This window comes from Aulonocara sp. 'chitande type north' Nkhata Bay, linkage group LG3 (genome assembly GCF_057382095.1).
Source record: "Aulonocara sp. 'chitande type north' Nkhata Bay isolate Kocher_YH1m ecotype deep benthic linkage group LG3, A_spYH_male_GT1.1, whole genome shotgun sequence".
Taxonomy (NCBI): Eukaryota; Metazoa; Chordata; class Actinopteri; order Cichliformes; family Cichlidae; genus Aulonocara; species Aulonocara sp. 'chitande type north' Nkhata Bay.
In genome coordinates this window covers 61,710,937-61,738,582 of record NC_141346.1, presented here as the reverse complement: position 1 = coordinate 61,738,582, position 27,646 = coordinate 61,710,937, and the positions used below count along the sequence as shown (strand labels likewise).

Genomic DNA, 27,646 nt, shown 5'->3' with positions numbered 1-27,646 from the left:
TTTACAAAGGAAAGAGGAAGAGGAGAAGAAGAGGAGAGGGAGGCCACCCTGACCATCACTCCAGCTGAAAACATCACACTTCTATTAAAGTTGGTGAGGAAATGTTGAGCAGGATGAGCTGCTGGCTAATCTGGAGGCTGTAGCAGCAGCTCACAGTCACAGTGGATTTCCACTCATGAAAAAGCTCTGGCTGCTTCATTTCTCATCTCATATCAGAGACTTTAATGCTTCACTGAAGCTGTACTGTGATGCTTCCATATCCCAGTGAGGCCTCCATAATGATTTCAGCTGTTCTGTACACACACTGTGTGCCCTGTATGGCTCAAAGTCTCTGCAGCCTGTTTTTATCTGCTATCATCAGATCTTCATCATCCTCATTCACATCCCTCACACACTCTACAGCCTCATCAGCACTGACTTCATCTTCACTGACTGATGGAGCACAACATGAACCTGTAGAGGCTGAAACACTGTCCTGTCAAACATCTCCCCGTCACCACTCCACTTCTGTCAGCCTTTAAATGAACCCTGCTCAAGTCTGTCACTTCTGTTTGGAGCCAAAAGGAAAAACTGTTGTTCAGTCGTTTGGAAAGACAACATTTCTGAAAGCACTCAAACTTCTTCACATTTGTCTTCAGACACATCCTGAACATTTAGGAACTAAAGAAAGTTTCAAACATCAAAGACCTGAAATATAGAAAAACAACAACAGCCGCAGTCAGTGAACTCACCTCAGAGTCTCCAGTCGACAGTTTGGACTCTCCAGTCCAGCACACAGAAGCTTCACACCTGAATCCTGCAGCTTGTTCCAACTCATGTCCAGCTCTGTCAGATGGGAGGGGTTGGACTTCAGAGCTGAGGCCACAACTTCACAGTGAGACTCTGAGAGTAGACACTGAGTCAGTCTGTGATGATAGAAAATATAAAATGTGTTATTATAAAAGCAGAAAATCTGCATTATAAACACAGACTGAATGTATATGAAGACAAAACAGAGTGAGGTCATAATCTGATGAATCTGCTCTTCACATCTGTGCTTCAGCTCCTCTTACTGTGTTTGACATGACACAACGATTGAGTCTCTCTCAGACCTGCAGACTTTTAATGAGAATCTTTGTTTGGCTTTAATCTGCAGATGAAGGAGGAAGATGGTGTCACATTTAGGCTTCCATAATGTCCACAGTCTGTCACTGAGATCTGATCCAGAGTCAGAGTGAAGACACACATTTGGACTGTTTCCTGTTTTGACTCCAGAACATTTTGAATGAGTTCAGCTCAGTGAAGAGTTCCAGCTGGAAAGATGATCTCTGTTTGCTACCTGCTGTCAGGTACGACTGTTCACGTCCACACGCAGGAAAAACCTGCTGACTGTTACCAAACGGAGCAGAAATCTCATCACTGGACAATAATGATGAATGAACTCAGAGCTGCTGATATCAGATCTGATTTCAGGGGAACTAAACACAGAAATGATTGGCTCATTTGAGCTTTCTGAGCCATTATCTGCTGGTGTGTCGCTAGTTGGCAGAAAATGATTTGTATTCCTGTTCAGGGCTTCAGTGTTTATGAGTCCAGATCCAGGTGACAGCAAGTCAAAATGATGTTACCTGTCTGTGTCCAGCAGCAGCCTGTATTCACTTTGAATATTGTTATAACCTGACATGGATCAGTTTGTCTTTGATTGGTTTGTAAATGTCACTGTTTCCATTGGACCTGAGTGACGTACAAAGACAGAGAGGGAGAGAAAGGAGAGAGAGGATGGAGACAGCAAAGAGAGAGCAAACACAAACAGGTGAGAGTGGACAGGTGACCAAGGTCAGCAACCAATCAGAGAGCTTCTGTTTGACCCACAGTCACTGATGATGACTGCACATAACCAAGCAGTGTGTTACTCTGATATCAAATATGGATCCTGCTCTTATAATAATGATCATCAGATGATATTATTGTGTTATTTTGTAGCTGAATACGATGTTTGTGTGATTATCAGTGAAAGAAGCAGTGAGGAGGATGGAGAGAGAGAGAGGACAGAGGGTGAAGTTAGAAACACTAAAAGGATTTTTCATGGATTTCATGGATGATTTGAGTGATTTCCAGCAGGACACTTAAACATGTCAGTGGACGTCCTAAAGAACATATTCACTGATATGAAACGTGTCATTGAACAGGATTAATATCAGTGGAAACATGGTGGAAACAGCTGTGACTGCATGGATGTGACACACTTCAAATCTGTTCTCCACTCTTGGATTTGGGATCCATGGAGCTGCTGCTGAGTCTGTACAATAAAGGAATGGTGTGGAAGGTTGCAGCGTACGGACACAAACACTTTGTGGTTACAATCTGATTTTATTTTCAACATTAAACTACTAACCTACACTGATCAATGATGTTAATGATCACATCTGGACTCACCCAGCCTTTCTGCAGTTCCTCACAGCTGGAATCAGTCTCTGTTGTCCCTGCTCTGATGTTTTGTACTTCTGCAGGTCCAACTCATCCAGAACCTCCTCTGACATCTGCAGCATGAAGGCCAGAGCTGAGCACTGGATCTCAGAGAGTTTCTTCTCTGATCTGTTCTCTGACTTCAGGAACTCTTGGATCTCCTGATGTACTGAGAGGTCGTTCATCTCCATCAGACAGTGGAAGATGTTGATGCTTCTGTCAGGAGAGATTTCATCACTGTTCATCTTCTTCAGGTTGTTGATGACTCTCTGGATGGTTCCTGGACTGATCTCTGTCTGACCCAGCAGACCTACTAAGAGTCTCTGGTTGGACTCCAGACAGAGGCCATGAAGGAAGCGAACAAACAGGTCCAGGTGGCCATTTTCACTCTGGAGGGATTTATACATGGCTCTGCTCAGGAAATCATCCAGAGAGGACTTGTTGTATTTTTTTCCCAAAAAGTTCTTCAGCACCTTTGTCTTCCTGTTGGTGTGACAGTGGAACTTGTAGACAGCAGCCAGAAACTCCTGAATGCTCAGATGAACAAAGCAGTAGACTGGTTTCTGGAAGATCACACACTCTCTTTTGAAGATCTCTGTACAAACTCCTGAGTACACCGAGGCCTCTGTCACATCCAGACCACACTGCTCCAGGTCTTCTTGGTAGAACATGATGTTTCCTTTCTCCAGATGTTCAAACGCCAGCCTCCCCAGCTTCAGAAGAACTTTCCTATCAGCCTTCGTCAGCTCCTGTGGACTCGTCTCACGTCCCTCATGGTACTTGTTCTTCTTCCTCTTTGTCTGAACCAGCAGGAAGTGTGAGTACATGTCAGTCAGGGTCTTGGGCAGCTCTCCTCTCTGCTCTGTAGTCAACATGTGCTCCAGAACTGTAGCAGTGATCCAGCAGAAGACTGGGATACTACACATGATGTGGAGGCTCCTGGATGTCTTCATGTGGGAGATGATTCTGCTGGACAGCTCTTCATCACTGAATCTCCTCCTGAAGTACTCCTCCTTCTGGGCGTCAGTGAAGCCTCGTACTTCTGTTAGCCTGTCAACACATGTAGGAGGGATCTGATTGGCTGCTGCGGGTCGGGAAGTTATCCAGACGAGAGCCGAGGGAAGCAGATTCCCCTGGATGAGGTTTGTCAGCAGCTGGCTGACTGATGACTTCTGTGTGACATCAGACAGCAGCTTCCTGTTGGTGAAATCCAATGAAAGTCTGCTTTCATCCAGGCCGTCAAAGATGAACAAAAGCTGAGAGACAGCCAGCTTCTCTGCTGTGACCTTCTGTAATGTTGGATGGAAAACATGGAGCAGCTCCAGAAGACTGTACTGCTCATCTCTGATCAGGTTCAGCTCCCTGAATGAAAGCAGAACCACCACACTGACATGTTGGTTCTCCAAGCCCTCTGCCCAGTCCAGAGTGAACTTCTGCACTGAGAAGGTTTTTCCAACACCAGCCACGCCGTTGGTCAGAACCACTCTGATGGGTCTCTGTTGGTCAGGTAAGGCTTTAAAGATGTCCTGGCACCTGATTGGAGCGTCATGGAGGGCGTCCATCTTGGAAGCTGTCTCCAGCTGCCTCACCTCATGTTGGGTATGAACCTCTTCACTCTGTCCCTCTGTGATGTAGAGCTCAGTGTAGATCCTGTTGAGAAGGGTTCTACTTCCTGTTTCATCACTTCCTTCAGTCACACGTTCACATCTCCTCCTCAGACTGATCTTATGTTCATCTAAAACCTCCTGCAGACCAACATCTGCTGAAAGAAAGAAAAAAAAATGAGACTAAAGAGAAAGAAAACTCTTCAATGTCTGAACAACACAAGAAGTCCAGTTTTCAGAAATGAGTCCATCAGCAGACAGATGTTCAGTCTTACTTTGTACACAGCTGCTCTGACTGGCTGTCTGCAGTCCAGCTCTGCTTCTGGATCTTTCTCCACACTGGGGACAGAAGGAGTCTCCTGATGGAGCAGACTGGTCCCAGTATGAGGAGATGCACTGTCTGCAGAACCAGTGTCCACAGCTGGTAGAGACTGGATCCTTCAGGACGTCCTGACACAAAGCACAGCAGGACAGCTGCTCCTCCTCACAAACACCACTCCTCTTCCTCTCTCTGTGAACACATTTCTTTATCACTAAAACATTTACTGTCAGTGAAAAACATCCAGATGTGACCAAACTGCAGTTCCTCACAGTTCCTTTGATTTCATCAACACTAATGAGCTGCTCTTCCTGTCTGCCTGTCTCATTAAACACTGAGTGATGAATACAAACTCAACACTTCCTGCAGACTTCCTGACTTCACAATAAAAGCTTTCCATCAGAGAGACAGTTATGACTTTCACTGTTTTACAGCCGCTGTGTGCAGATTATCTGGGTCAGTTCACTCTGAAGCAGCTTAGAAGTGTCCGTGTAGAGCCGTGGTCTGACACACAGAGACTTCTGATTTTCTCTGTTTAAACAAACATGATGAAGATGAGCAGGTTTCTCTTCTAGTATAAACTCTGTGTCTCTCTGGCTGGCTCATGATGGCTCTTCAGGTTTTATGTTTTGCTCTCTCCTGCTAGCGTTTTGCCTGCCTGGGTGGAGATTGTAATGGCCTCTCACTCTTGGTCCACACAGCTATGATGATTACACCACCTGTTGCTGACTCACCTGGGCTTACCGGTAACCATTAAACGCTGCGGCATGGAGCAGTTTGTCGCTGGGACATTGACCCTCCAGTGTTCATGATCTCAGCTCATTGCTAAGAAATCTCTCTCTAAATTCACCAGTTGGGTTAACTTTGTGTATACTTTGAGTATATAGTTCCCCGGACCTGGGCCCTGTTTCAGGAAGCCGGTTTGGAAAACTCAGAGTGAAAAACGACACTCACGGTTGAGTAACCCCGAACTGTCCAACTCGGAATATTCCGTTTCAGAAAGGCTGATAACAATTAGTTCAGTCAACGCGGAGTTGCTTTAACCCCAAGTGAAGCGCGCGGACGAGGATACATAAAGCCCTGATAAGCGGAGCACAGATTAAGCGAGTCACCATGGAGACGGAGGGAAAGAAGGCGCGGTCAATGTATCTTACAGCGCTTGAGGCCGAAATTCTGATGGCAGCATATGCCGATAACATGCAAATTCCGCGGAAAAAAGTAACACAGCCACAGCTGCAAAAGCATGCATGGCAAAACATAGCCGACAGAGTCAATGCGTGAGTGTTAATATAAACATTGATCGAGGGATTTCCACCCATTTAACACGTTATTTTATCATATGTTATTTTATTTGTTATTTTATACATTTTATTTTGTGATGTGATGTGAGCGCAGGTGCAACCCAACAGGCCCCAAACGTTCCTGGCAGCAAGTAAAAATGAAATATAAAAATATAGTCCAAACAGGTAAGGTGTAATTGTATTATGAGCCATAGTGCTTGGTCTGTTTGTCCCATGTAAATCAATTGCAGTTAGAGGCTACATTAATTTTCTTTCTGTAAGCACTTATTGAAATTATCTGAGCACATTACAAGTACATATTTGCGTACTCTGTATGCTCAAATGTGGCCCGTTATAGCCAACAGAAAAAAAGCGGAGGCCCGAAAAACAGGTGGGGGTCCTCCTCCACCACCACTCACAGAGGCTGAGCAGTTGGCCCTCAGCCAAAACAGTGGGCGCCCTGTGGCCGAAGGCATCTCTGCGGGGACATCCTCTGAGTCAATAACCCCGCAAGACACAAGTGCCTACATAGGGGGTAAATCCAAAATAATACATGATGTGCATACATCCTTTCTTCACAGTCACCTTCGCAGTGCTACTCATTCATTTGATAAACTCTTTACCATAATGGATTATTTTGTAGTGAAGTTATTTTCCTACTGATTTTGCCTTGCCTCAGTCTTGGTTGTCTTTGAGAGCATAATGACAATGAAGTGTAAGGTGCTTGGTATGTTTGTTAATTGCCATTTGGTCCCTTGTAAGTTATAAGTGACCTGTATAAACCTCATATTCTATCAGTTGATGGTGATGGTGTACTGCATCTGGTGCAGCCTCCTGTTGAGCCAGACCAACATGCAGTTGTGAGTAATACTCCACAGATTATATGAGTTTACAGTAGAACAGCAATGTTGTTTATTTCTTTACTACAGGAAAATAATGAAGAAACATTGACAGCTGTTACAGAGGAGGAAGCAACAGAGACACTTTATGAGGTTTACATCTTTTAATACTTTGTGTACAGGAAATACAGGCGACCAATAAAGCCAGTTGAACAAAAAATCAGTTTATTCTTCTTTCAACATGTTGAGGTGATGGGTCAAAGGAAATGATTGTGACATATGGTGTCTCTGACTGCTCTTCCATCTTGTATGCCCGTGGGAGGGTCAGGATGTTCATGGTTTGGATCACTGCTGATGTTTGGTTCAGAAGGACAGTGTTCTCCTCTAATTGTGGCAATGTTGTGAAGAATCACACATGCCACAATAATGTCACATGCCCTTTCTGGGGTGACCCTGAGTCTTTGCAGGCACTGGAACCGGGCCTTAAGCATTCCGATAGTCATTTCAATTCTGGCTCTTGTCCTGCAATTAGCCAGATTATATCGCTGCTGTGGGCCCGGTTCAGGGTCAGGGTAAGGGGTAAGCAAATAGGGTAAACATGGATACCCCCTATCACCAAGCAAGTAGCCAGTGAACTCTCCTAAGACAGAAGGATACACTTCAGTTCAAATGTCCCTGAAGCAATTTGTCTTTATATATTTTAAAGTATTTTCAACTCACCATGTCCAAATTTTGTGCTCAGTGTACATTCACGGAATATTTGTGAGTCATGGACAGAGCCTGGCCACTTGGCTTCCACATTTGTGATAATGTTGGCAGCATCACATATGATCTTCACAGTGCAGAGAACACAAATTAGCATCCATTACTATAATGAAATAATTTGTTAGTTTGACATGCTACAGGGAACTATGTACCTGTACATTAATGCTGTGGAAAGACTTCCTGTTCACATAGTCTCCTTCATTTACTGAAGGAGCAATGATTGGAATGTGAGTACCATCTATACAGCCAATCACGCCTGGGAACCCTGAAAATAAATGTGCAATTTAAGTAGTAGTCCAAGTATCACCACATCATACATTAAGTTTTGGTCATCCTGATACCTGCAATTTTGTGGCATCCCTCTTTGATAAATCTTGTGGGTCTATGACCGGGGAACACCACAGACGAGTACAGGAGACGTTTCAGTGCAACTGTAACATTCCTGACTGCCCGACAGACGGTAGCCTTGGAAACGTGCTCAGCGTCACCAATATTATACAGAAAGCTCCCGTTTGCAAAAAACCGAAGTGCAATACAAATAATATGCAATGAACTGAGAGCATGTCCGCGATGTGTCACATGCGTAATATATGGCCTGAGGATGTTATCCAAATAAATTATAGATTGTGCTGAGAAACGGTAACGTTCGCACAGAAAATCATCAGGAAATGATAAAATGTCCAAACGCGCTCTGATCACTCTCTCCCGGCGGAGAGCTCTGCGGAGAATTTGGGCTTCACGATCTACTGGCTCTTCAAGGAAGTGGCACGCCATGTCTGACACTTCCTACTGTCAGGTTTCCGACAAAGGGGCGGAGACAGTCAGGGTTAGTTGTAGTAAACCTGCTAGGGGGCAGGTTAGCTTCACGGAGTGTGTCGTCATAGTGACTCACTCAGGCTGCAGCTGAACTCGCTTTGTGAAACCGAAAACCCAGAGTTTTCGTTAACTCAGGGTATACTTACTCAGTTTTTCCACTAAACCGGCTTCCTGAAACAGGGCCCTGGTTACAGACGCTTACCTGTGACTCCCGTGTGTGGCTGTGTGAGTGGAGAGCAGGACACGAGTGACTGAAGAGGAGTGAGTGTGGACTCCCTTCCCTCTTTTCCCTGGAGCCCTGGACCCCCTCCCCGACTCACTGTACATATATAGAGCACTGTGGTTCACCCCTTTGGTAAATAAACTGTCACCTTTTTGTTTGTCAGAACTCAGTCTGTGCTTGAGTTCCTCTGTTAGCCATGACATCTTGTTGGTTCTCTCTCTTCAGGTCCCTGTAAGCGTTTGATCTAAAACATTATATTTATTCTGCTTTGATTGTTTTGTGTGCTGAGGGACATTGTTGCACGATCCACTTTTTCTTATCACTCAAATATCCTGATACTTTCAGAAAGTTGGAGAGCTCTCCTGGCTTGCTTAGTCTTTGCTCTGTACTGCAGTACTTGCACTGGTTTCACTGGACAAGTCTGCATGTGAATCTACAACTGATCTGACATTGTGGCACAAACACAGTAAACACTACGAGCACCTTGTTTCATGTGCAGTGGCTTTCTTCTCATTCTGTTACTGAACACTGTATGAAAAGCCTCTCACTGCCAGCATCCTTCCAGCCCCACGACAACAAGACCAACTCACATCTTCACAACACCAAGAATTTTTCCCCTTTTCTTTGGAGAAACTGAGAAGCCAATAGGATTGTAGCTCAAATTTGCCCACAGTCCTGCTTCATCATTGCTCACTCCTACCTGTGTTGGTGCTCAGTGGACAGTCATAGCCTGCTGCTAGCATGAATGCTAAACGTACTGCTGTGGATGATCAGCAGAAAAAGATGTTGTCAGGTTGACTGTTTGCTGTATTTAAAGTGTTTTTCTCAGTTCATCTGTATTCAAAGTGCATTCGGGGCTTTAGCTGACAGCTCTTTGTGCTAACAAACTAAACTCTCTTAGTTTAAGCCAACAGACAAAAACACGTTGATGTTCTCTCGTCACCTAACAAAGTCCAAACCCTGTGAACTATTTTAGCTTTAATAACTGTGGATTCAGGTATCCTGAACCCATCTTTGGACATTTGTAATTAAATATTTTAAAACTCCATCAGAGACTCCTGATGTGGCTGTTTGGAGAAGGAAAAGAGGGACAAAGTGGAGCGTCGAGCTGAGGCTTCATTCACTGCAAACCTACAGTTATGTTTCCTTATTTCTGCTGTTTGCATGTTCACAGCTGAAATAAAGCTGCCTCTTTGACTTCATCCTGTTGTGTTTGGGTCCAATCCTGCCTGCCACACAGCGCTACAGGACAAAGTCTAATATTTTTATCTTTTTAATGAATCTTTGGTCATATTTATCCAGGAAAACACAAACATGTAAAGGAGTCATCACAGGTCTCTGACCTCGTTGGTCCAGGTTCACCACTGAAGACTGGAGGGTGATGTTTGGACCGGTCACTCCTCACAGACGGACAGCTGGATCCTGCAGACTGTGACCTCTGACCTCTGCAGACACAAACATGTTTTATTCAATGATCAATTCTCTGATAAAGTGATTGAAGCAGCTGTGATCACACAGACTGCAGATAATGCAGCTGTTTCCTGTCAGTAACAGTCCTCTTAGATTAGAGTTCAGCTTTTTACAGGAAAACAAATGTCCCTGAATGCAACAGTGAGACACAGTCTGCCTGTGTGGCTGTGATAGCTGCCGTTAGGAGCGCTCATGTGTTTGCAGTTAGACGAGGAGATGTTACCATCATGGACACGTTAACAAATCCTGCAGCATCACGTGGCACAAACACTTTGTGTTCCTGTCATCTGCAAGCAACAGGAAGTTCATTAATAAAGGCGGGATGGAGACGCGACTGTGATGGTTCTCCTTCATCCAGCTGTTACACACATCTGGGCTCACACGACGAGCCTTTGTCTAATACAGCAGCTGCTCTCTGAACACTTTTCTGAAGAGGAGCTGCACAAACCTTTGTTTGCTTTCTAGAGCAGCGTATCAAAGTCAAACTACCCACTGCTAGCAGCTGTTTCTATCATAGTTTAGGATCCAGATGTGTGAGGTCTAGATTTACACCTCTGATTAAAATACATAGTTAAAAACAGCCAATTGAGTCAAAATGTGTCTTAAACCAGATAAACTGACAGTTACAGCTGAGCCTGTGTGTCCTTGGAGACACTGCTCTGCTACAGAGATGCATTTTAGAAACCAGGAAACATCAAAATCATTTAAATCAGAGAGTTCTTGTTACTAACAGCTCACCTCTCTGCAGCAGAGACTTTAAACTCAATGTTGAAATCTTTGGACGCGTCACTCTTACAGGACACAGAGCTGGGTGGAGGTCCAGGCTGGTTCCTGTGAATAATGATGGAGCAGTGATGTGAGTGCTGAGCTGTGACATGGAGAAGAGTCATGGACAGTTAGAGATGGTCATCTCACCTCTGAGCTTTGATCTGGCTCTCATGTTCCCCACACAGAGTGCTTTTAGAGGGAGGGGCTCCCTCCTCTCTGTCCTCACACTGATCCATGCTGCTCAATTCACATCAGCTCACACACACTTTCTACCTTCACCTGCAGAGGAAACACAAATCAGCCCAGCGATACACTGACTGACCCACTCAGCACCCACTGATTGATTCAGACACGTTTTAATCCCCAAAAGTTGATTCTGTTCATCTGGATGTTTTCAGTGGGAGAAACGTTTCATGACTCATCCAGGTGACTCCTTCAGTCTCAGCTGACTGCAGGCTTCCAACCTTATAAACAGGACATTTGCACAATGGCTGGGAGGTCATGACCATTGATCAACAACCACTGATCAATGGCCATGAGTCCCATTCACAGAGAGTTGGGGAATGTCTGCAATCACAGCATTACTAACCTAACCCTTACCTGGATGATTGAGCATCAAGACACTTTTTAATATTTTACTAATTTCTGAAGCTTTTTACCAACTTTGATCAAATTGGTCTGCTGTCATTTTATTGTTGACAAAAAGAGATTTTGAGTTTGACTGTTGACGTTTCCATGTGGGACTGTTGCTGCAACACCAGGATGTTACTACAGAATACACTTTATATTGTGAGCACTTGGATGTTAGTCCAGTGGTCCTAAACTGACACACCTGCACCTGGATTCATTCTGACCAGATTTTAGCCCAACAGTGTTTCATACTTAATACATCAGACACAAACTCTGCAGCTGTCATTGTCATCAACTGCTACTATGTAAGGAGTTGTTTTGATCGAAACTATATGTGACGTAGCAGAAATATATATACACATGCAGCTTGTGATTTTTTTTTCAGAGCTGTGGGTGCATGATAGCGCCTAACAGTTCTCCGTTCCCGGGAATGTAAAATAAAGATCATTTTTTGAGTTTGACCACTTTGAGCCCAGTTTTTCTTCGCCGCCAAAAGAATGCAAAGAACTGAATTTAATAAGACGATCAACTGCGCCACAACATTCACGAAAGCGAAAGTAAAAGCGACGGAAGGAAACGCCCAGAGAGGCGTTTGAGGGACGGTCAGAGTCAGGAACCTCAGAAACGCATCAGGCTGGAGTTTAATTCTGTTTTCATCTTTAGAAACATCTGGAAATAGTTATAAAAACGCTGCGTAATAAAGAAAAATAGTGTAGATTAGTTTGAGTTGTGTTTAGCTGAGCTGTGTCTTTAATCTGAAGTTCATTTTGTGGAGGAGCAGCAAGACTTTCAGTGTTACTCTCAGAGAAAGCCTCCCAAATGTCTGTTGTCTTAATAGTGGAATTATCTGGAAAATGAACCAGTTCTTATGAGCTGCTTTTCTGTATGAGCAGTCACAGCATTTTATACAGCGTGCTTCATTCACACAAGCACTTCTTTTTCTAACAATGACACTATGATGGATGCATCGGAGAGCAAGTCGGGGTTCCACATCTTGCCCAAGGATACCGTGGCGTGCAGACTGGAGCAGCCAGGGATCAAACCTCCAACCTTCCAGTTAGTAATTCTACCTGCTGAGCTACAGTCTGTACTTCCTGAACAACACACCCTCCTTTTGTTTCTTTATTTCCAGTAGCAACCAGGACCATAATGAACCCTGACTCCAACAGACACTCAGGATCCACCTGCCCAGTAAGTCACCCGCTAACTGCAACTACCAGAGCCCTGACCTTCTGCAGAGACGAGTCACACTGAACACAGCAAGTGTCCCTGCTCTCAGATACAAAACCCGCCTTTAAAAGTTCAGAGTAATGAAATCAGCAGTTCTGATTCTAGAATCTGTAGTCTCACACACATGTGCAGAGCACTTTTGTTGTTTTGGTTCACATCAGGTGATATTCTGCTGCAAACAACTAATGAGAACATTTTATGAAAGCTTTGAGTGTCCATCAGGATCCTGTAGAAACAGCTTCCATGTCAAAGATCAATATTCTGAATTCTGTTTTGAAAGAAAAAGATTTCTAGAAAATTCTCTAAAGAATTCACCATCTGTTTTGTTTTCTAAAACAGATGGTGTTTTAGAAGCTACCTGGTTTCTCCACCGGTTTTTCTTTATTTTTTTTTAAGGAGGTCTGGTTTCCCCACCAGTTTTTTAATTATTCTAAGGAGGTCTGGTTTCTTCGCCAGTTTTTAAGGAGGGTTAAGGATGGTTGCTCCACCGAAAGGAGGTTTTTCCTCTGCCGCTGAGGGCGTTGAGTGTTTGGTTTATCCACCAATATGTAAGGAGGATAGAGCTCTCATTGGTGGGTAAACGCACGTGTGAGCGAGTGCGGGCCAGACGTGGTCTGTGTGAATGTGACTGATTGTTGTCTTGTAATGGGGAATAAACTGGGTAATTCTGCCTTGAAAGGGGATGGAATACATTGCAAAGTATTCACTGGGCAGCACGTAGTATGTAGATCATTGAAGGAAGAAAGTAATGAATTTGTGCACAAAGCAGATGGAACAGTGAGTGTGACTGTGTCTGACGTCACTGTGTGTGTGAGACACGCGCCTGTGTCCGGCAGCCTCGCCTCTGTCAGTGCGCCCCAGGGCAGCTGTGGCTACAATGTAGCTTGCTATCGCCAGTGTGTGAATGTGTGTGTGGATGACTGAATGTAGTGTAAAGCGCTTTGGGGTCCTATGGACTAGAAAAGCGCTATACAAATGCAGGCCATTTACCATCTCCTGTCTTTCCTTCTCTACCATTGCCTCCTAACTGTGGATGGGCACCGGTATCTGATGTCATTATGGCACCGGGTCTGACATAAACGGTAGTAACCAGACTGAAAAGCAGTGCACATTTTGGTGCTTTTTTTCCTGAGATGTCATACACTTTGGATTCTAGCCAATCATTTTACCTTTCCAAGGATAGTAGGCGGGCCCCGGTACGTATGTTCTTTTAGAGCAGAGCGACAGATTAAAAATGCCCAAGGCTAAGCGGTCAAAGTCTGGCTGTACTTCACAGCAAAAGATGCAAACTCAGCAGCCTGCAACAAGTGCTTTAAGCTGATACTGTGCAAAGGAGGTAACACCTCGAATCTGGTGAAACAGGGAGGCTGTAGCTCAGGAGGTAGAGCTGGTCACCTACTGGTCGGAAGGCTGATGGTTCGATCCCAGGCTCCTCGTGCCAAGTATCCTTGGGCAAGATACTAACCCCAACTTGCTCTCCACATTCGGAGTGTGAATGTACTTAGAAAGCACTGAGTACAGATAAAGTGCTGGTGTGATTGGGTGAATGTGGCATGTTGAGTACTCTGGGAGAGTAGAAAAGCGCTATATAAGAATCAGTCTGTTTACCATGAAACACCCGGCGACGCATAGTGTTTTTTTTTTAAAGCCGAGAAATGCACCGTATTTGATAGCTTCCTGCAAGACCTCACACCGAGCACAACTACTGCGGGTGTGGTGCCTGTTATCGGACACGGAGTTAGCAACATCCCCCAAGAACCTGAAGAGGAGAGTCCTGGCCCCTAGCCCTGCCAGAGGAGCAGAAATGATGAGGATGATGACGGCAGCAGCAGCCGTTCTTCTCTGCGTGTGTAGCTTAATGTTGTTTGTGTGTAATTTACGTTGAGTAGGCTAACCACGTTATTACATTAATGTAAGGTGAACAAGCAAACACCGTTGTAGTTACATGCTGCTGTCTTCTTGTTTGATAGAGTGATACCATATATGCCCTATAGCTGCACAAAAGGCTAACATTGTTATCTTTTTACAAAAAAAACAACAAAACATGAGCGGTTTCAGGACAAAGTTTGTGTTCTCCATTCTTTAAGCACCGGTTCCAACCAAAGGAGGTATCTTGTATCAACAGAAAAGGCTAACTTGGTTATCATTTTGCAGAAAAAAAGAGACTGCTAAAAATAAAAACATGAGAGGTTTTTGGACAAAGTTTGTGTTCTCCATTCTTTAATCACTGATTCGAGCACCGATTAAGCACAGGCACTGTTTCAAAAGTACCGGTTTGGCACCGGTATCGGATAAAACCTAAACGATACCCATCCCTACTTCTGTGTCTGGGCACTCCTCTGGATATTCTTACACCAGAGAAGAGCTCCTTAACTGCAGGACTACAACGCCTGTGGATTTATTTCCAATATTTGTCGCATCTGCGGCAGATTTACTGCAGACTCTGATCAGGAAAGTGAGACGTCGAAAGAGAGGTAAGCGAGCCGGCGTACTCGTGCGTTTGAGGAAACGCGGACTGAGAACGGCCCTTCCTGGGATCTTCCTTTCTAATGTACGCTCACTCTGGAATAAGATAGACGAACTGGCCCTGATGAGAAGCATGAACAAAGACTTTGCCTCCTCCTGTGTCTTATGTTTTACGGAGTCGTGGCTCAGTGAGGACATCCCGGACTGCGCGCTCAAGCTGGAGGGCTTTCATCTGCTGCGCGCGGACCGGCAGGCCGCTCTCTCCGGTAAAACCAAAGGTGGAGGTGTCTGCTTCTACATCAATAGTGGCTGGTGCACAGATGTAACAGTGATTGCTCAGCACTGCTCTCCCTCTCTGGAATATCTTTTTATTCACTGCAAACCGTTTTATTCTCCGCGGGAGTTTGCTTCATTCATCCTGGCCGCTGTTTACATCCCGCCAGACGCAGATGCGCAGGCAGCTCAGTGCGCACTCGCGGAGCAGATTCTCCACACGGAGCGGACATTCCCGGACTCTCTCATCATTGCTCTTGGGGACTTTAACAAAGCCAATCTGAGCCATGAGCTTCCAAAATATAAGCAGCATATTAAATGCCCGACCAGAGAGGAGAGAACATTAGACCACTGTTACAGTACGATCAGCGGGGCCTATCGCGCGGTGCCCCGCGCTTCACTCGGACTTTCTGACCACGTCATGATCCACCTAATCCCTGCGTACAGACAGAGGCTGAAGCTCTCCAAACCTGTCGTGAGGACTAAAAAACTGTGGAGCAACGAGGCTGTGGAGGAGCTTCGCACGTGTTTGGAGTCTACAGACTGGGACACAATGAAGGCTGCTTCTAACAGCTTGGACGAGTTTACGGACACTGTCACCTCCTATATCCACTTCTGTGAGGACAGCATTGTGCCATCACGCACCAGGGTGAGTTATAACAATGACAAACCCTGGTTTACTCCTAAACTCAAAAAGCTGTGGCTGGAAAAGAGTAAGGCATTCAGAAGCGGAGACAGGGACTGCTACAGAGAGGCCAAGTACAGGTTCACTAAAGAAGTGGACATTGCCAAACATCAGCACTCTGAGAAGATGCAGCAGCAGATCTCAGAGAATGACTCGGCCTCTGTGTGGAAAGGTTTTAGGAATATTACAAACTACAAGCCTAAAACCCCCCACTCCACTGATGACTTGCTCTTGGCCAACACCCTTAACAACTTTTACTGCCGTTTTGACGAGCCATCAGGCAGCCTTCACACCTCCAACGGCCCCAACAATAGATACACTTTGGACACTCATTCCCCCACCTCTCCCCCCTCCATAGAGCCATCACCACCTTCAAACTGTTCACCTGCAACACCCGCCCCCTCACCCCACACAAAAGAGGATTTCACACCACCTCCTCCGACCACAACTCTTCATATTCATGAAGCAGATGTGAGGAAGCAGTTTAGGAGTCTGAATGCTCGGAAAGCTCCCGGCCCAGACGGTGTGTCTCCTGCCACCCTCAGACACTGTGCAAACGAGCTGGCCCCAGTGTTTTCTGGCATCTTCAACTCCTCACTGCAGGCATGTCATGTGCCTGCCTGCTTCAAGTCCTCTACCATAATCCCTGTCCCCAAGAAACCTAGGATCACTGGACTAAATGACTACAGACCCGTGGCTCTGACATCTGTGGTCATGAAGTCATTCGAGCGCCTAGTTCTCTCCCATCTCAAGACCCTCACGGCCCCCCTCCTGGACCCCCTGCAGTTTGCATATAGAGCCAACAGGTCTGTAGACGACGCCATCAACATGGCCCTACACTTCATCCTGCAGCATCTGGACTCCCCAGGAACCTACGCCAGGATCCTGTTTGTGGACTTCAGCTCTGCCTTCAACACCATCCTTCCAGACCAATTCCAAGGCAAGCTTTCCCAGATGAATGTGCCTGATCCCATCTGCCGGTGGATCACTGACTTCCTGACGGACAGGAAGCAGCACGTGAGGCTGGGAAAGAATGTCTCGGACTCCCGGACCATCAGCACCGGCTCCCCTCAGGGCTGTGTTCTTTCTCCTCTGCTCTTCTCCCTGTACACCAACTGCTGCACCTCCACCCACCAGTCTGTCAAGCTAATCAAGTTCGCAGATGACACCACCGTCATTGGGCTCATCTCGGACGGGGACGAGTCTGCCTACAGGAGGGAGGTTGAACGTCTGGTGTCTTGGTGCAGCCACAACAACCTGGTGCTGAATGCCCAGAAGACAGTGGAGATTATTGTGGACTTCAGGAAGCACACAGCCCCACTCCCCCCCATCATCCTGACTGACACCCCCATCACCTCTGTGGACTCATTCCGCTTCCTGGGTACCACCATCACCCAGGACCTGAAGTGGGAGCCCACCATCACCTCCGTCATCAAGAAAGCCCAGCAGAGGATGTACTTCCTGAGGGAGCTGAAGAAATTCAACCTGCCAACACGGACGATGATGCAATTCTACACTGCAATCATCGAGTCCATCCTCACCTCCTCCATCACCGTGTGGTACGCTGGAGCCACTATCAGGGACAAACAGAGACTGCAGCGTGTTGTGCGCTCTGCTGAGAAGGTGATTGGCTGCAGACTCCCATCTCTGCAGGACCTGTACACCTCCAGGACACTGCGGCGTGCAGCCCGGATCTCAGCTGACCCTTCTCACCCTGGACACAGTCTGTTTGACCTGCTCCCCTCAGGCAGGAGGCTCTGGTCCATTCGCACCAGAACCTCTCGCCACAAGAACAGTTTCTTCCCCTCTGCTGTTGGACACATGAACAATAACCACATGATTGTCCCCGCCACTAACACATGACCCTACGCTGTGTTCACTGCATCATTTCATGTTTGGCACTGATCACCACCTGCACTCATGTATATAACTTTCTACGTAGCACTCATAATTCTTATTCTCATGTATATATCTCATGTATATCTCATGCACATATCTTTCTTTCTACATAGCACTTTAATTCTCATTGTCTGCACTGAAGCACCGCAGCAATTTCCTAATGTTGTAAACCTCAACATCTGGCAATAAACCCATTCTGATTCTGATTCTGATTCTAACATGCCTCCTTCCTACTCTTCCTTTTCTTTCAGCCATCAGTAGCATGACAGTCTTATTCATTATGATCCACGCATTTTATTTGGTAAAGCTTTAGTTCAGAAGGCCCTTACTAATGCAACACTCCCCATTTACCCAGGCTGGCACTTGGAGTACACTGGCTTGTGGCCCCTTGTGCCAGCATTAGTGCTTTCCTCCTTTCTGCTGCTCACAATTCACCGATCACACTTTGACTATTACCATTAAAGGCTGCAGAACCTGCGTCTGAAGCCTCTGGTTTAAAAGAGTTCAAATAAATAATCCAGCTATAGTTGTCAGTATTTCCACTGCTGCACAGGAAAAAACTTTATTATAAAATAAATAATAAGAAATAAACTTTATTTTTCAAACACAAGCTTTACACAACTTGTACGTTCACACAAGCACTTTTTCCATGTGTCTAAGTGTTTCCTGTCGAACATTCACCAGGACACCATGCAGACTGGCATTAAACCACCAACCTTCTGGTTAGCAGGTGACCTGCTCGACCACCTGAGTTCCAGCCACCTCATCAAAGTGACCAATCACATTAGAATCCTGTCCTGCTTTGGGCTCTGCCTCCAAACCATCCAAAGCGGGTTTATTTGCACCATGTATGCAGGTAAACTTAAACATCCATTCAGCTGCTTCAGAAGGAAAATGTCAGCTTGTGGTTTCAGTCACAGGAAACTCACAGGTTAGAGTCCAGCCAGAGGGCTGCTGTTGTTTATCTGTAAAGTCTTTACATTTACAGAAATAAATAATTATGTGGACACATCTGGATCATCAGCAAACATGAAACCAGGTGACCACCAGGACCAAGCTGACTGCTGACACAGAGTTCATACTCTAACTGCTAGCTGCTCTGCTAGCTAAGTTAACTGATGTTAAAGGTCAGAGTAAAGAAATGACGTGATGCTGCTGGGAGTGACACCACAGACTAGCAGCATTTAGTTACTCAGCATATAATGCAGTTAATCTGAAATCTCTTTTTCTCTCTGAAACAAAGTGACAGCAGACTGAGTCAAAGACAGAAACCTTATTGAAACACCAAATATTCCCCGGCTTCACTTCCTGATCCAGGATTCAAAGAGGACGTTGCACTTACTCAGCTTCTTCCCATGAACGTCTTCCCTCTGCAGCTCTGCTGTCTGGACCAGGTCTGTGTAGAAACAGAGACAATCTTCTGCTTCATCAGTCCTCTGTGTCTGCAGGCTGAAGTCACATTAAACACTTCACACCAGCAAAGAGTCTGAAGCTCAAAGGTCAAAGGTCAGCTGCTGCACCTTGTGTGATATTGTTTGATCAATAATTAACCTGCAGCAGGTTTCTGCTCCAACTCCAACACACTGAACAACCCTGAGAACAAATCAGAGGATGTGGGTGTGTCTGCAAGCTTCAATAGTATTAAACACCTCACACCAGCAATGAGTCTGAAGCTCGCAGGTCAAAGGTCAGCTGCTGCACCTTGTGTGATATTGTTTGATCAATAATTAACCTGCAGCAGGTTTCTGCTCCAACTCCAACACACTGAACAACCCTGAGAACAAATTAGAGGATGTGGGTGTGTCTGCAAGCTTCAATAGTAAACACCTCACACCAGCAATGAGTCTGAAGCTTGCAGGTCAAAGGTCAAAGGTCAGCTGCCACACTGTATATAATATTTCAATATGTATACAACCTGACTGTGGGTGTGTGTGCAGCCATAAACAGTTTAAACATTAAACACTGAACCATAAAAGAAGCTTAAGCTGCAGCTCACAGGTCAAAGCTCAGCTGCTGCAGCCAGTTATGACTTTACATAAATCATCATGTTTTCCCTCTCAGCACTTGGGCTGTTTTGACTCAGCTACACTATGGCAAATGGCCAATGGTTCCACAGCTGTTCTTGTTGTGTTAGGGCTGAAAAGCCCGACTTGTTCTCCTCTGCAGGTCATCAAATGCACCACAGAAGTTTGTATTTGCAGAAGCCTGTGTATGTTTGATGGCTTTATTATTCTCTGTTCAAAGACAATAAATGTGGAAAATGTCTCATGTAGTATCAGCGTCATTTAAAAATGACTGCAAACATTTAGAGAACATGTGCTGCTGTTTGTCCTTGTAACAGGGCGGCCCTTAGCGGCTGGAAACACAGTGAGACAGACCAAGGCAAGTGTAGTGGAACAAAGTATTTATTTGCTATATGGCTCTCCTTACAACAATTAACTTGTCGAGCTTCTTCACAGCACAAAAAAATCCACCTCTAATGACAACTGGCAGCCTTAAATATGTTCAGCTGTCACAGACTTAACCATTATTCCACTCTCAGGTAAATTCTTAAATCCCAACCTTCCACCACAGTATACAATATATTAATTCGAATAAATAAATACATAAATACATTTCCACATTTACATATTAATAAATATTTCACACTTAATGTTACACCAAACCCAATATTATAAAAACCCAGAAACCCAAGCACAAAAAGATTCACCACACTCTCTTTACCAATGGTCTCTCCCGGAACCTTTAAATGGTGTCTGGACCCCAGGGGAAACATTTGGCCAAACACCTTGAAGAGGACACAGGCAAGAAAGGTGCGTAATCATTAACTTACAAACACTTATTTGCACCACTTTTATCCCTAGATTTCACACACACGTTTGCATTAGTTTTCCTTACTGGTAAACCTTAATCACAATCTCAATCACCATTCTTCTCTCCTGACAGACAACCACCACATTCCTTGATGAGGAGCAGCTGTGCAGGATCTGAAATAAGGCTACCAACTGATTTTAAAATTCCCAATAAATAGTCAATAAATATTTAAACTTCTTGTGTGCAAATCCATGCTTAAAGTGCAATGCTCATAAATTGCTTGATAAGGTGCTTTTAATAAAGTGAAAGGTGTGCTCTAAAGTGCTATACATATAATATAAATAAATACAGTCAAGTCTGTCCCGTATTCAGTAAGTGAAAATGAAATGAACAATAAAAGGTGAATCAAATGGACCATTACGGCAAGGCTGGGATGGTCAATTTGGTAAAGTAAATCCGTTGGGCATCTTTCTTTGCCTTTAGACAATAATTCTGATGGCAAAAGAGCCAAACGGGACAGGCACAAAAAAAAAAAAAAATACAGTAAGGGAGTCCTCTTCCTTACATTTCCTCCTCCCTCTCTTGAGCGCGAAGTGCTTCAGTCCTCTGTCATCCTAGATAAACAATCAGCAACCACATTTGACTTCCCTGGCCTATACTGGACCGTAAAGTCATAAAGCTGCAAAGACAAGTACCATCCTGCAATGCGGGCATTTGCATCCCTCATGCGGTTCAACCACTGGAGGGGACGATGATCAGTCTCCAGAGTGAAGTGACGTCCCAGAAGATAATACCTCAAGGCCTCAATAGCCCATTTCATGGCCAAGCACTCTTTCTCCACCGTCGAATACCTCGTCTTCCTGTCGAGTAGTTTCCGACTCAGAAACACCACAGGCCTTCTTTCACCATCCACCTCTTGCTGAAGGACAGCACCAAGGCCAACTCCTGAAGCATCAGTTTGCAAGATGAATGGCTTGTTGAAGTCTGAACTGTGTAGAACTGGATGTGTGCAAACTGCTTCCTTGAGGTCTCTGAATGCTTGCTCACAGTCTTCTGTCCAACGCACTTTGTTGGGGGCTGAGCCTTTTGTGAGGTCATTCAGTACAGTGGATCGCTCTGCAAAAGAAGGTATGAATTTCCGGTACCAGCCTACTAGACCCAGAAAACCTCTCACCTTCCTTTTTGTTGTCGGAACTGGGAAGGACTGAATTGCTTCAATCTTTCCAACCTGCGGCTTTATCTTCCCAGAGCCAACTACAAAGCCCAAGTACTCCACTTCTCTCTTGGCTATGGAGCACTTCTTGGGATTGATAGTCAGTCCAGCCATTCTGATGGAGTGTAGCACCTTCTGTAGGTGAATGACATGCTCTTCCCAGGACTGGCTGTTCACCACCACGTCATCCAGATATGCTGCAGAGAATGCTGACACATCTCTCAGTACATGGTCCATTAATCGTTGGAATGTCGCTGGTGCACCTTGAAGCCCAAATGGCATGACTTTAAATTGGTACATACCAAAAGGAGTTTTGAAGGCTGTCAGCTCTCTCGCTTCTGGTGCCAAAGCCACTTGCCAGTATCCTTTACACATTGCTCAAACTCTTATAGCCTCTGGTGCCTCCACCTTATCATAAAAGCCTAAACATTCACATCCTTTCTCTCACACGGCGCCTAAGCTACGACCTTGGCTCCCCGTTTATCTGCTCCTGCTGAGATGGGGCAGAAAACTCCAGTATGTTCTGTTCTCTTCTAATCAGACCAATAAGGTGATGACTTTCTGCAAACAGTATTTCTTATAACTCAGCAGTATAATGCATCATAAAACAATATCATTCATCCACAATAAATCAGCAGTCTAATGTAATGCAAATCAGTTTAACAAATGCAATAGTTATCATCTTCTAATTCAGGAGAATGATGCAAACTAAAACTACATAATAATTCACAATCTTTAATTAGGGGTATAACATGGCATAAAATAATATTATAATCTAACAATTCCCCCTGATGAGCTCGTTAGAATAATGAGCTCACCAACACCCTATAATCCAGTGTCGCCGGGTTCATCTCTTCTCACTCCTGAGGCCCTTTGTCCCCCTGAGGGGCGAACCATATGTGAGATGACCTCTGTGTTTGCGCAGTTCAGATGCAAGAAAAACTATTATTCCAACAATAGCAGGTACAGATGACACTCCCCAGTTCTCCCACAGCTTTATTTTGGTGCTACCTTATACCCTTCCGACGTACTCAGACTAGAACCTCTGTCCAAGGAGCTTTTAGCCTTTATTTTATTGCTGCAGCTACCAGTGTCGTCCAGTTGGGTGATCCTCTGCTCTTCATTCTTCAACCTCAGGGGTTAGACAACCCTTCAGTCGTGGCACAGATCAGGGGATTATTCTGCCCCGATTTCAAACAACGATCTGTGTATCCTCCAGAAAAAGATCAGGAACGCGTCCCCCTTTTTGCCCAAGAGCCTCTCGAACTTCGTTGGTCTGGTGTTCCTGGATTTCCGCCAACCCCTTCATGGTTATTGCTGTGTTTATGGGATCCATCCTTTTGTGGTGACTAGCTGGAGCCCAAACGCCATGACACTTGGACCCAGATGATGTCTCGGCAGTCACTGTGTCTGTCTCTGCTGCGGAGGATCCTCGCATATCTGTGACCTCGTCTGATGTCTGTCCCTTTCTCTGTAAGAGACAGAAAACCAAAACACCTCTCTTCCTAACCCTAATAATCTAATGTTGTTATCTACTGACCTTCTAGTGATTCAGAATTGGTCTAAAACATTCAGAATGTCCCAGGGACTTATTCTAATCATATCCTATGTGTGTGTAAGCGTGTTTGCATTTAGCCCTCTGCACTCAAGGCATTTCCTACACTTTATCAGTCCGGACCATCACGCCGAAGGAAGCTATTAGCTTAAGCTTTACCATTCCTAAGTTATTAAAGACACAAATGAAGTTATAAAAATGTTCAAATAATCCTTGTTTGATGTTAAAACTCAACTTCCCCCCCCCCCTTTTTTTGACACATTCCAATGTGTCAAATCAACGGAGCTAGAACATTCAAAGAAAAGGTTAGGCAGCTACAAGGTTTCCCAGATTGTTAAGTTGATCTGCGTATGATGCTCTGACTCAAGTATATAATCTTAAATGAATGTCATTTAATTAACTGCCACTATTTAAAACTTAGCTTAAAGACATAATTGAATAAAAATCACAAAGAATAACATGATATCAATGTTATGTAAGCGCGTGCGGCCCTCTATGCTCGAAGTCACTCCACACCATAGATCAGCCAAACATCGCGTTGACTGTAGCTTTTAACCCTTATTAACTTGAGCACAACTCTATAATGAGCAACAAACTGCAATATGTCTGAAAATGATCATGGTTACACAACAACAACAACAACAACAACCTTTATTTATAGAGCACATTAAAAGCCTAGGCATACCAAAGTGCTTTACATAAAAGAAAAAAATTAAAAAAATAAATAAAATAATACAGTTAAGAGCATTAATATCAAATTAATAAGAACAGCAGACAATGTTCACAGATAAGAGCCACTAATAGAATAGACTGCAGCACATAGGTTAAACAGACTCTATGCCGCCATGATAGAGAACAACAAGAAAGAAAGAAATAATAAAAATAAATGCAATGAATCGCAGCTAACAAGTCAACTTTTAACAAGTAGTGAAGGCAAGTTTAAAGAGATAAGTTTTAAGCCGTGCTTTAAAGGAGTAAATGGAATCAGACTCCCGGATGCCAATCGGGAGGCTGTTCCATAACACAGGTGCAGCAACAGCAAACGATCGATCGCCTCTAGATTTCAATCGAGATCTAGACTGAACTAACAATGACTGCGAGGATGACCTTAAAGTCCTAGCAGGGGCATAGGGGGTTAAAAGTTCCTTAAGATAAATTGGTGCTGTATTATTGATAATTTTAAAAGTAAACAGCAGAATTTTAAATTGAATACGGTATTTGATAGGTAACCAATGCAGTTCAGCAAGAACAGGAGTAATATGGTCAAACTTCTTGGTTTTAGTTAGAATACGTGCCGCAGCATTCTGAACTATCTGTAGTCTATGTAGAAGGGTAACATGGAGACCAGTATAAAGTGAGTTACAGTAATCTAATTTCGACGTTACAAAAGCATGGATAAGCTTTTCTAAGTCATTATACGGGATATAGTGTCTGGCCCTGGAGATAAGGCGAAGCTGATAAAAGCTAGATCTGACAACAGCAGACACCTGTTTATCAAGTTTAAGGGAGCTGTCAAACATGACACCCAGATTCCTAACAGTATCAGAAAAAGAGCTAGTAAGAAAGCCAAAGGCATCTTGAAGTTTGGCGCGAAGAGCATTACTGCCAAAAATCATAATTTCAGTCTTTTTTTCATTGAGGATAAGAGTATTTGCCAACAGCCATTTCTTGACCTCACTCATGCATTCACAAAAGTTATTTAAAGACAAAGCAAGATCGTCAGATAACTCCTGCAATAGAAGATCGTATGATTATCCTGACACCTGTAAATAGAAAATTAACCTGCGGTTATAACAATCACTGGAACACAAATGTTAGTACAATGTCAAAAACTTCAATAAATGTTTAATGCAATGCTAGTTATATGATTCTGATGCAATAATAAAGCTGATGCCAAAATAAGAGTAAAACACCCCCTTTTATCCCGTTTCACTTGACACATAAACGTTTATAAATGCCTCTTTTAAATCTTATTTCCCCCTGATCTCCCCTTACTGACCACAGCAGGGGAAACTCCGCTATGAGTCAACCATGAATGCAGCTCACCTGATTCATCACTGAGCTCCACCGTCACTGGCGTCTGACAGGGTGGCGCTGCATACTCTTCCTTTAATGTCACTATTTTCAACCTGTTGATTAGAGTGCTTAAACCTGAAGTCGACTACGTCCACAACAAGTCAATACAGCTGTAAATGTGGCCAATTATCAATCTATTACCAATCAATAACAACAGATAAATTTTATTTTATGCATGCTTTCAGTCAACCACTCACCCAGAGGATCTCCAATCCCAGAAAATTCCTTCTCCTCAGTCAATGAGTCTGTCCTCCTTCCATGGCCTGGTAACTGGTCCATCCAGAGCCATATGATCTCAAAATATACATACAACAAGCCAAACCACACCTTGGTCACACCAACCCTTTTCCGCCCTGAAGATGTTCAACGCCATCTTAGTCTGGACTGTCAAAGGTGACTTTCACGCTGGCTGTTCCGACAATCCATTTTATAACATTTCCTGGTCAGATTCGCCAATCTCTGCACCAGGGTTTTAAACGTTTTGCCATCTTCATTAGTTTTTATTTTTATTTAGCTTCGACTCCAGATTTTCAATTTTTACCAGTTGTAATCAGTTTTTACCAATCAGTCGCTAGTTTAGTCTAGTTTTTATTTTCTGAACATCCTTAATTTCAGTTTAGTTTTGATTAGTTTCAGTTATAGTTTTAGTTGTGTTTTGCAAAAATTAAGTGTAACCAAATCCCAGTTCCATCATATCAATCATGCTCTTCCGCTTATCCTTGGGTATTGAGACTATTAACTCTTGCAGCACCGGGTGTTCCTAATTTTGGTTCAAGTGAATTGATAAACTTTTTGAAGGCGATTGACTCACACAATTATTTAGATGTCCCAGTCCTGTTGTCTCGGGACGCATCACGCTGCCTTATCTGGGGTTAGCTGTTTTCTGGGGATGCTGGTTAAGTGGGGGAGCTCTTCAAGGAGGGGGGGGGGGGGTGTGCTCCCCCTGATGAGCTCTTCTAGGTAAGCTAGGTTAACCTTCTTGTGTGAGCTTTTCAAGTGCACTTCAAGGTTTGTGGGATTTTTAGTTTTATAAATGTCCCTCATAACCCCCTGATGACCCAGTAATTCATTTTTGCACACTGTAGTACACATTTAGTTTTTTTCTTGTAGCTCTCATACTCTACTTGCCACTCCTCTAAGTCCTGATGTTTCTTAGAGAGGACAACAGTACCTTTAAAATTATATCACATGTGTGGGGGTGTGGCCTTGCCAATTGTTTTCCCACCTTTTCAAAATGGCTGGCATGCCCACCAGCACATTTTAAGGAAGAAAGAAAGGTAAGCTTGATATTTACATTTAAAATGTTTTGTTAAACTCAGATTTTTATTAATTTTCAAAAAATAAACATCTAGTAAATAATTTGAGGGGTCTTTAAGAATTAGGCTTATTGAGTTTCACAGAGAACATGACTAATTTATTAATGTGTACTCTAGTGCACGTCGGGACTTTGTACTTATATTTATTTCACTTTTTCCTAGTAGACAACTCTTTGACAAAGGCAGAGAGAATTCTTAACAGAATAATTGAGCGAGATTCAAACAGAGATTTTTCAGAAGATGAGAGTCATGTGAGCCAGATAGGAGAGGGTGAGAACCCAGGAGGAGCCACACAAAGATTATCGAGATGCAGTGGCAGATGTGATAGAGAAAAACACAGGGCCACCTGAAATCTGTCGTCCTATCTGGTCCAAAACCAACATGTAGGAGAATCTGGAATTTTTGCTTTGAGTTAAAAATAAAATATGGGTAAAATGCAGGAATGATTTCCAGTATAGTAAAAAATAAGAGTCGCATTTATAGCTGAATCCATGACACCTGATTGTTTCTACACGATCACGTCTTTGCTGAAAGTTATCAATGATCTCAATGTGCAAAAAGAACTCCCAGTATCTGGAGTTCAAGCTCCTCTTGGCTGAGAAACCAGGGACAAACATGTGAACAAGACCTGAATAATACCAGTAATGAAAAGTTCTCTCCAAAAATCAAGAAAAGGAGGCCCCAATCAGATGAGAGTGTAGCAAAATATGGTTCCCTCCACTTGCCTGAGATGGTTAACAGTCCAAGGCATTTCAGTTGTAGAATGGTTGGGTGCAACAGTAAAACATATGTGAGATGTGGGAAGTGCCAAATGTTGCTTTGTGTCTCCAAATAAAAAAATCACAGTACTTCCTCAGATATCATAAATGAATTGATTTTTGTGAAATAGAAAGCCCAGTGCAATCACTTGTTCCTGAACCAATGGCTTACAGCTAGTGAAGTGTCAGTGACTTCTAAGTT

General features: G+C 44.0%; 1 protein-coding gene across 2 annotated transcripts; it reads right to left on the bottom strand.

Moving 5' to 3' along the window:
* Positions 1–727: 727 nt before the first annotated feature.
* On the bottom strand, positions 728–19,230 carry LOC147336463 (protein NLRC3-like). 2 transcript variants are annotated; one of them, XM_086287027.1, is made up of 8 exons: positions 19,055–19,230; positions 10,677–10,808; positions 10,500–10,592; positions 9,635–9,736; positions 8,271–8,387; positions 4,325–4,560; positions 2,416–4,207; positions 728–905 (listed from the first exon to the last, which is right to left on the bottom strand). In XM_086287027.1, the coding sequence occupies exons 2-8, from the start codon at positions 10,763–10,765 to the stop codon at positions 728–730; spliced, it is 2,607 nt and encodes an 868-aa protein (XP_086143153.1). In that variant the 5' UTR covers positions 10,766–10,808; positions 19,055–19,230. The 2 variants fall into 2 exon arrangements, with proteins under 2 accessions (XP_086143153.1, XP_086143154.1); XM_086287028.1 differs by lacking the exon at positions 8,271–8,387.
* Between the last annotated feature and the right edge of the window lie 8,416 nt (positions 19,231–27,646).

Bases quoted from the DNA above. Each gene is read 5' to 3' on its own strand.
- LOC147336463 (XM_086287027.1), bottom strand. From the start codon at position 10,765: ATGGATCAGTGTGAGGACAGAGAGGAGGGAGCCCCTCCCTCTAAAAGC. The intron at 9,737-10,499 runs GTGAGCTGTTAG...TTGTGTCTGCAG, and splicing joins AAAGTCTCTGCTGCAGAGAG to AGGTCAGAGGTCACAGTCTG. The intron at 8,388-9,634 runs GTCAGAGACCTG...ATATATGTACAG, and splicing joins GGTGAACCTGGACCAACGAG to TGAGTCGGGGAGGGGGTCCA.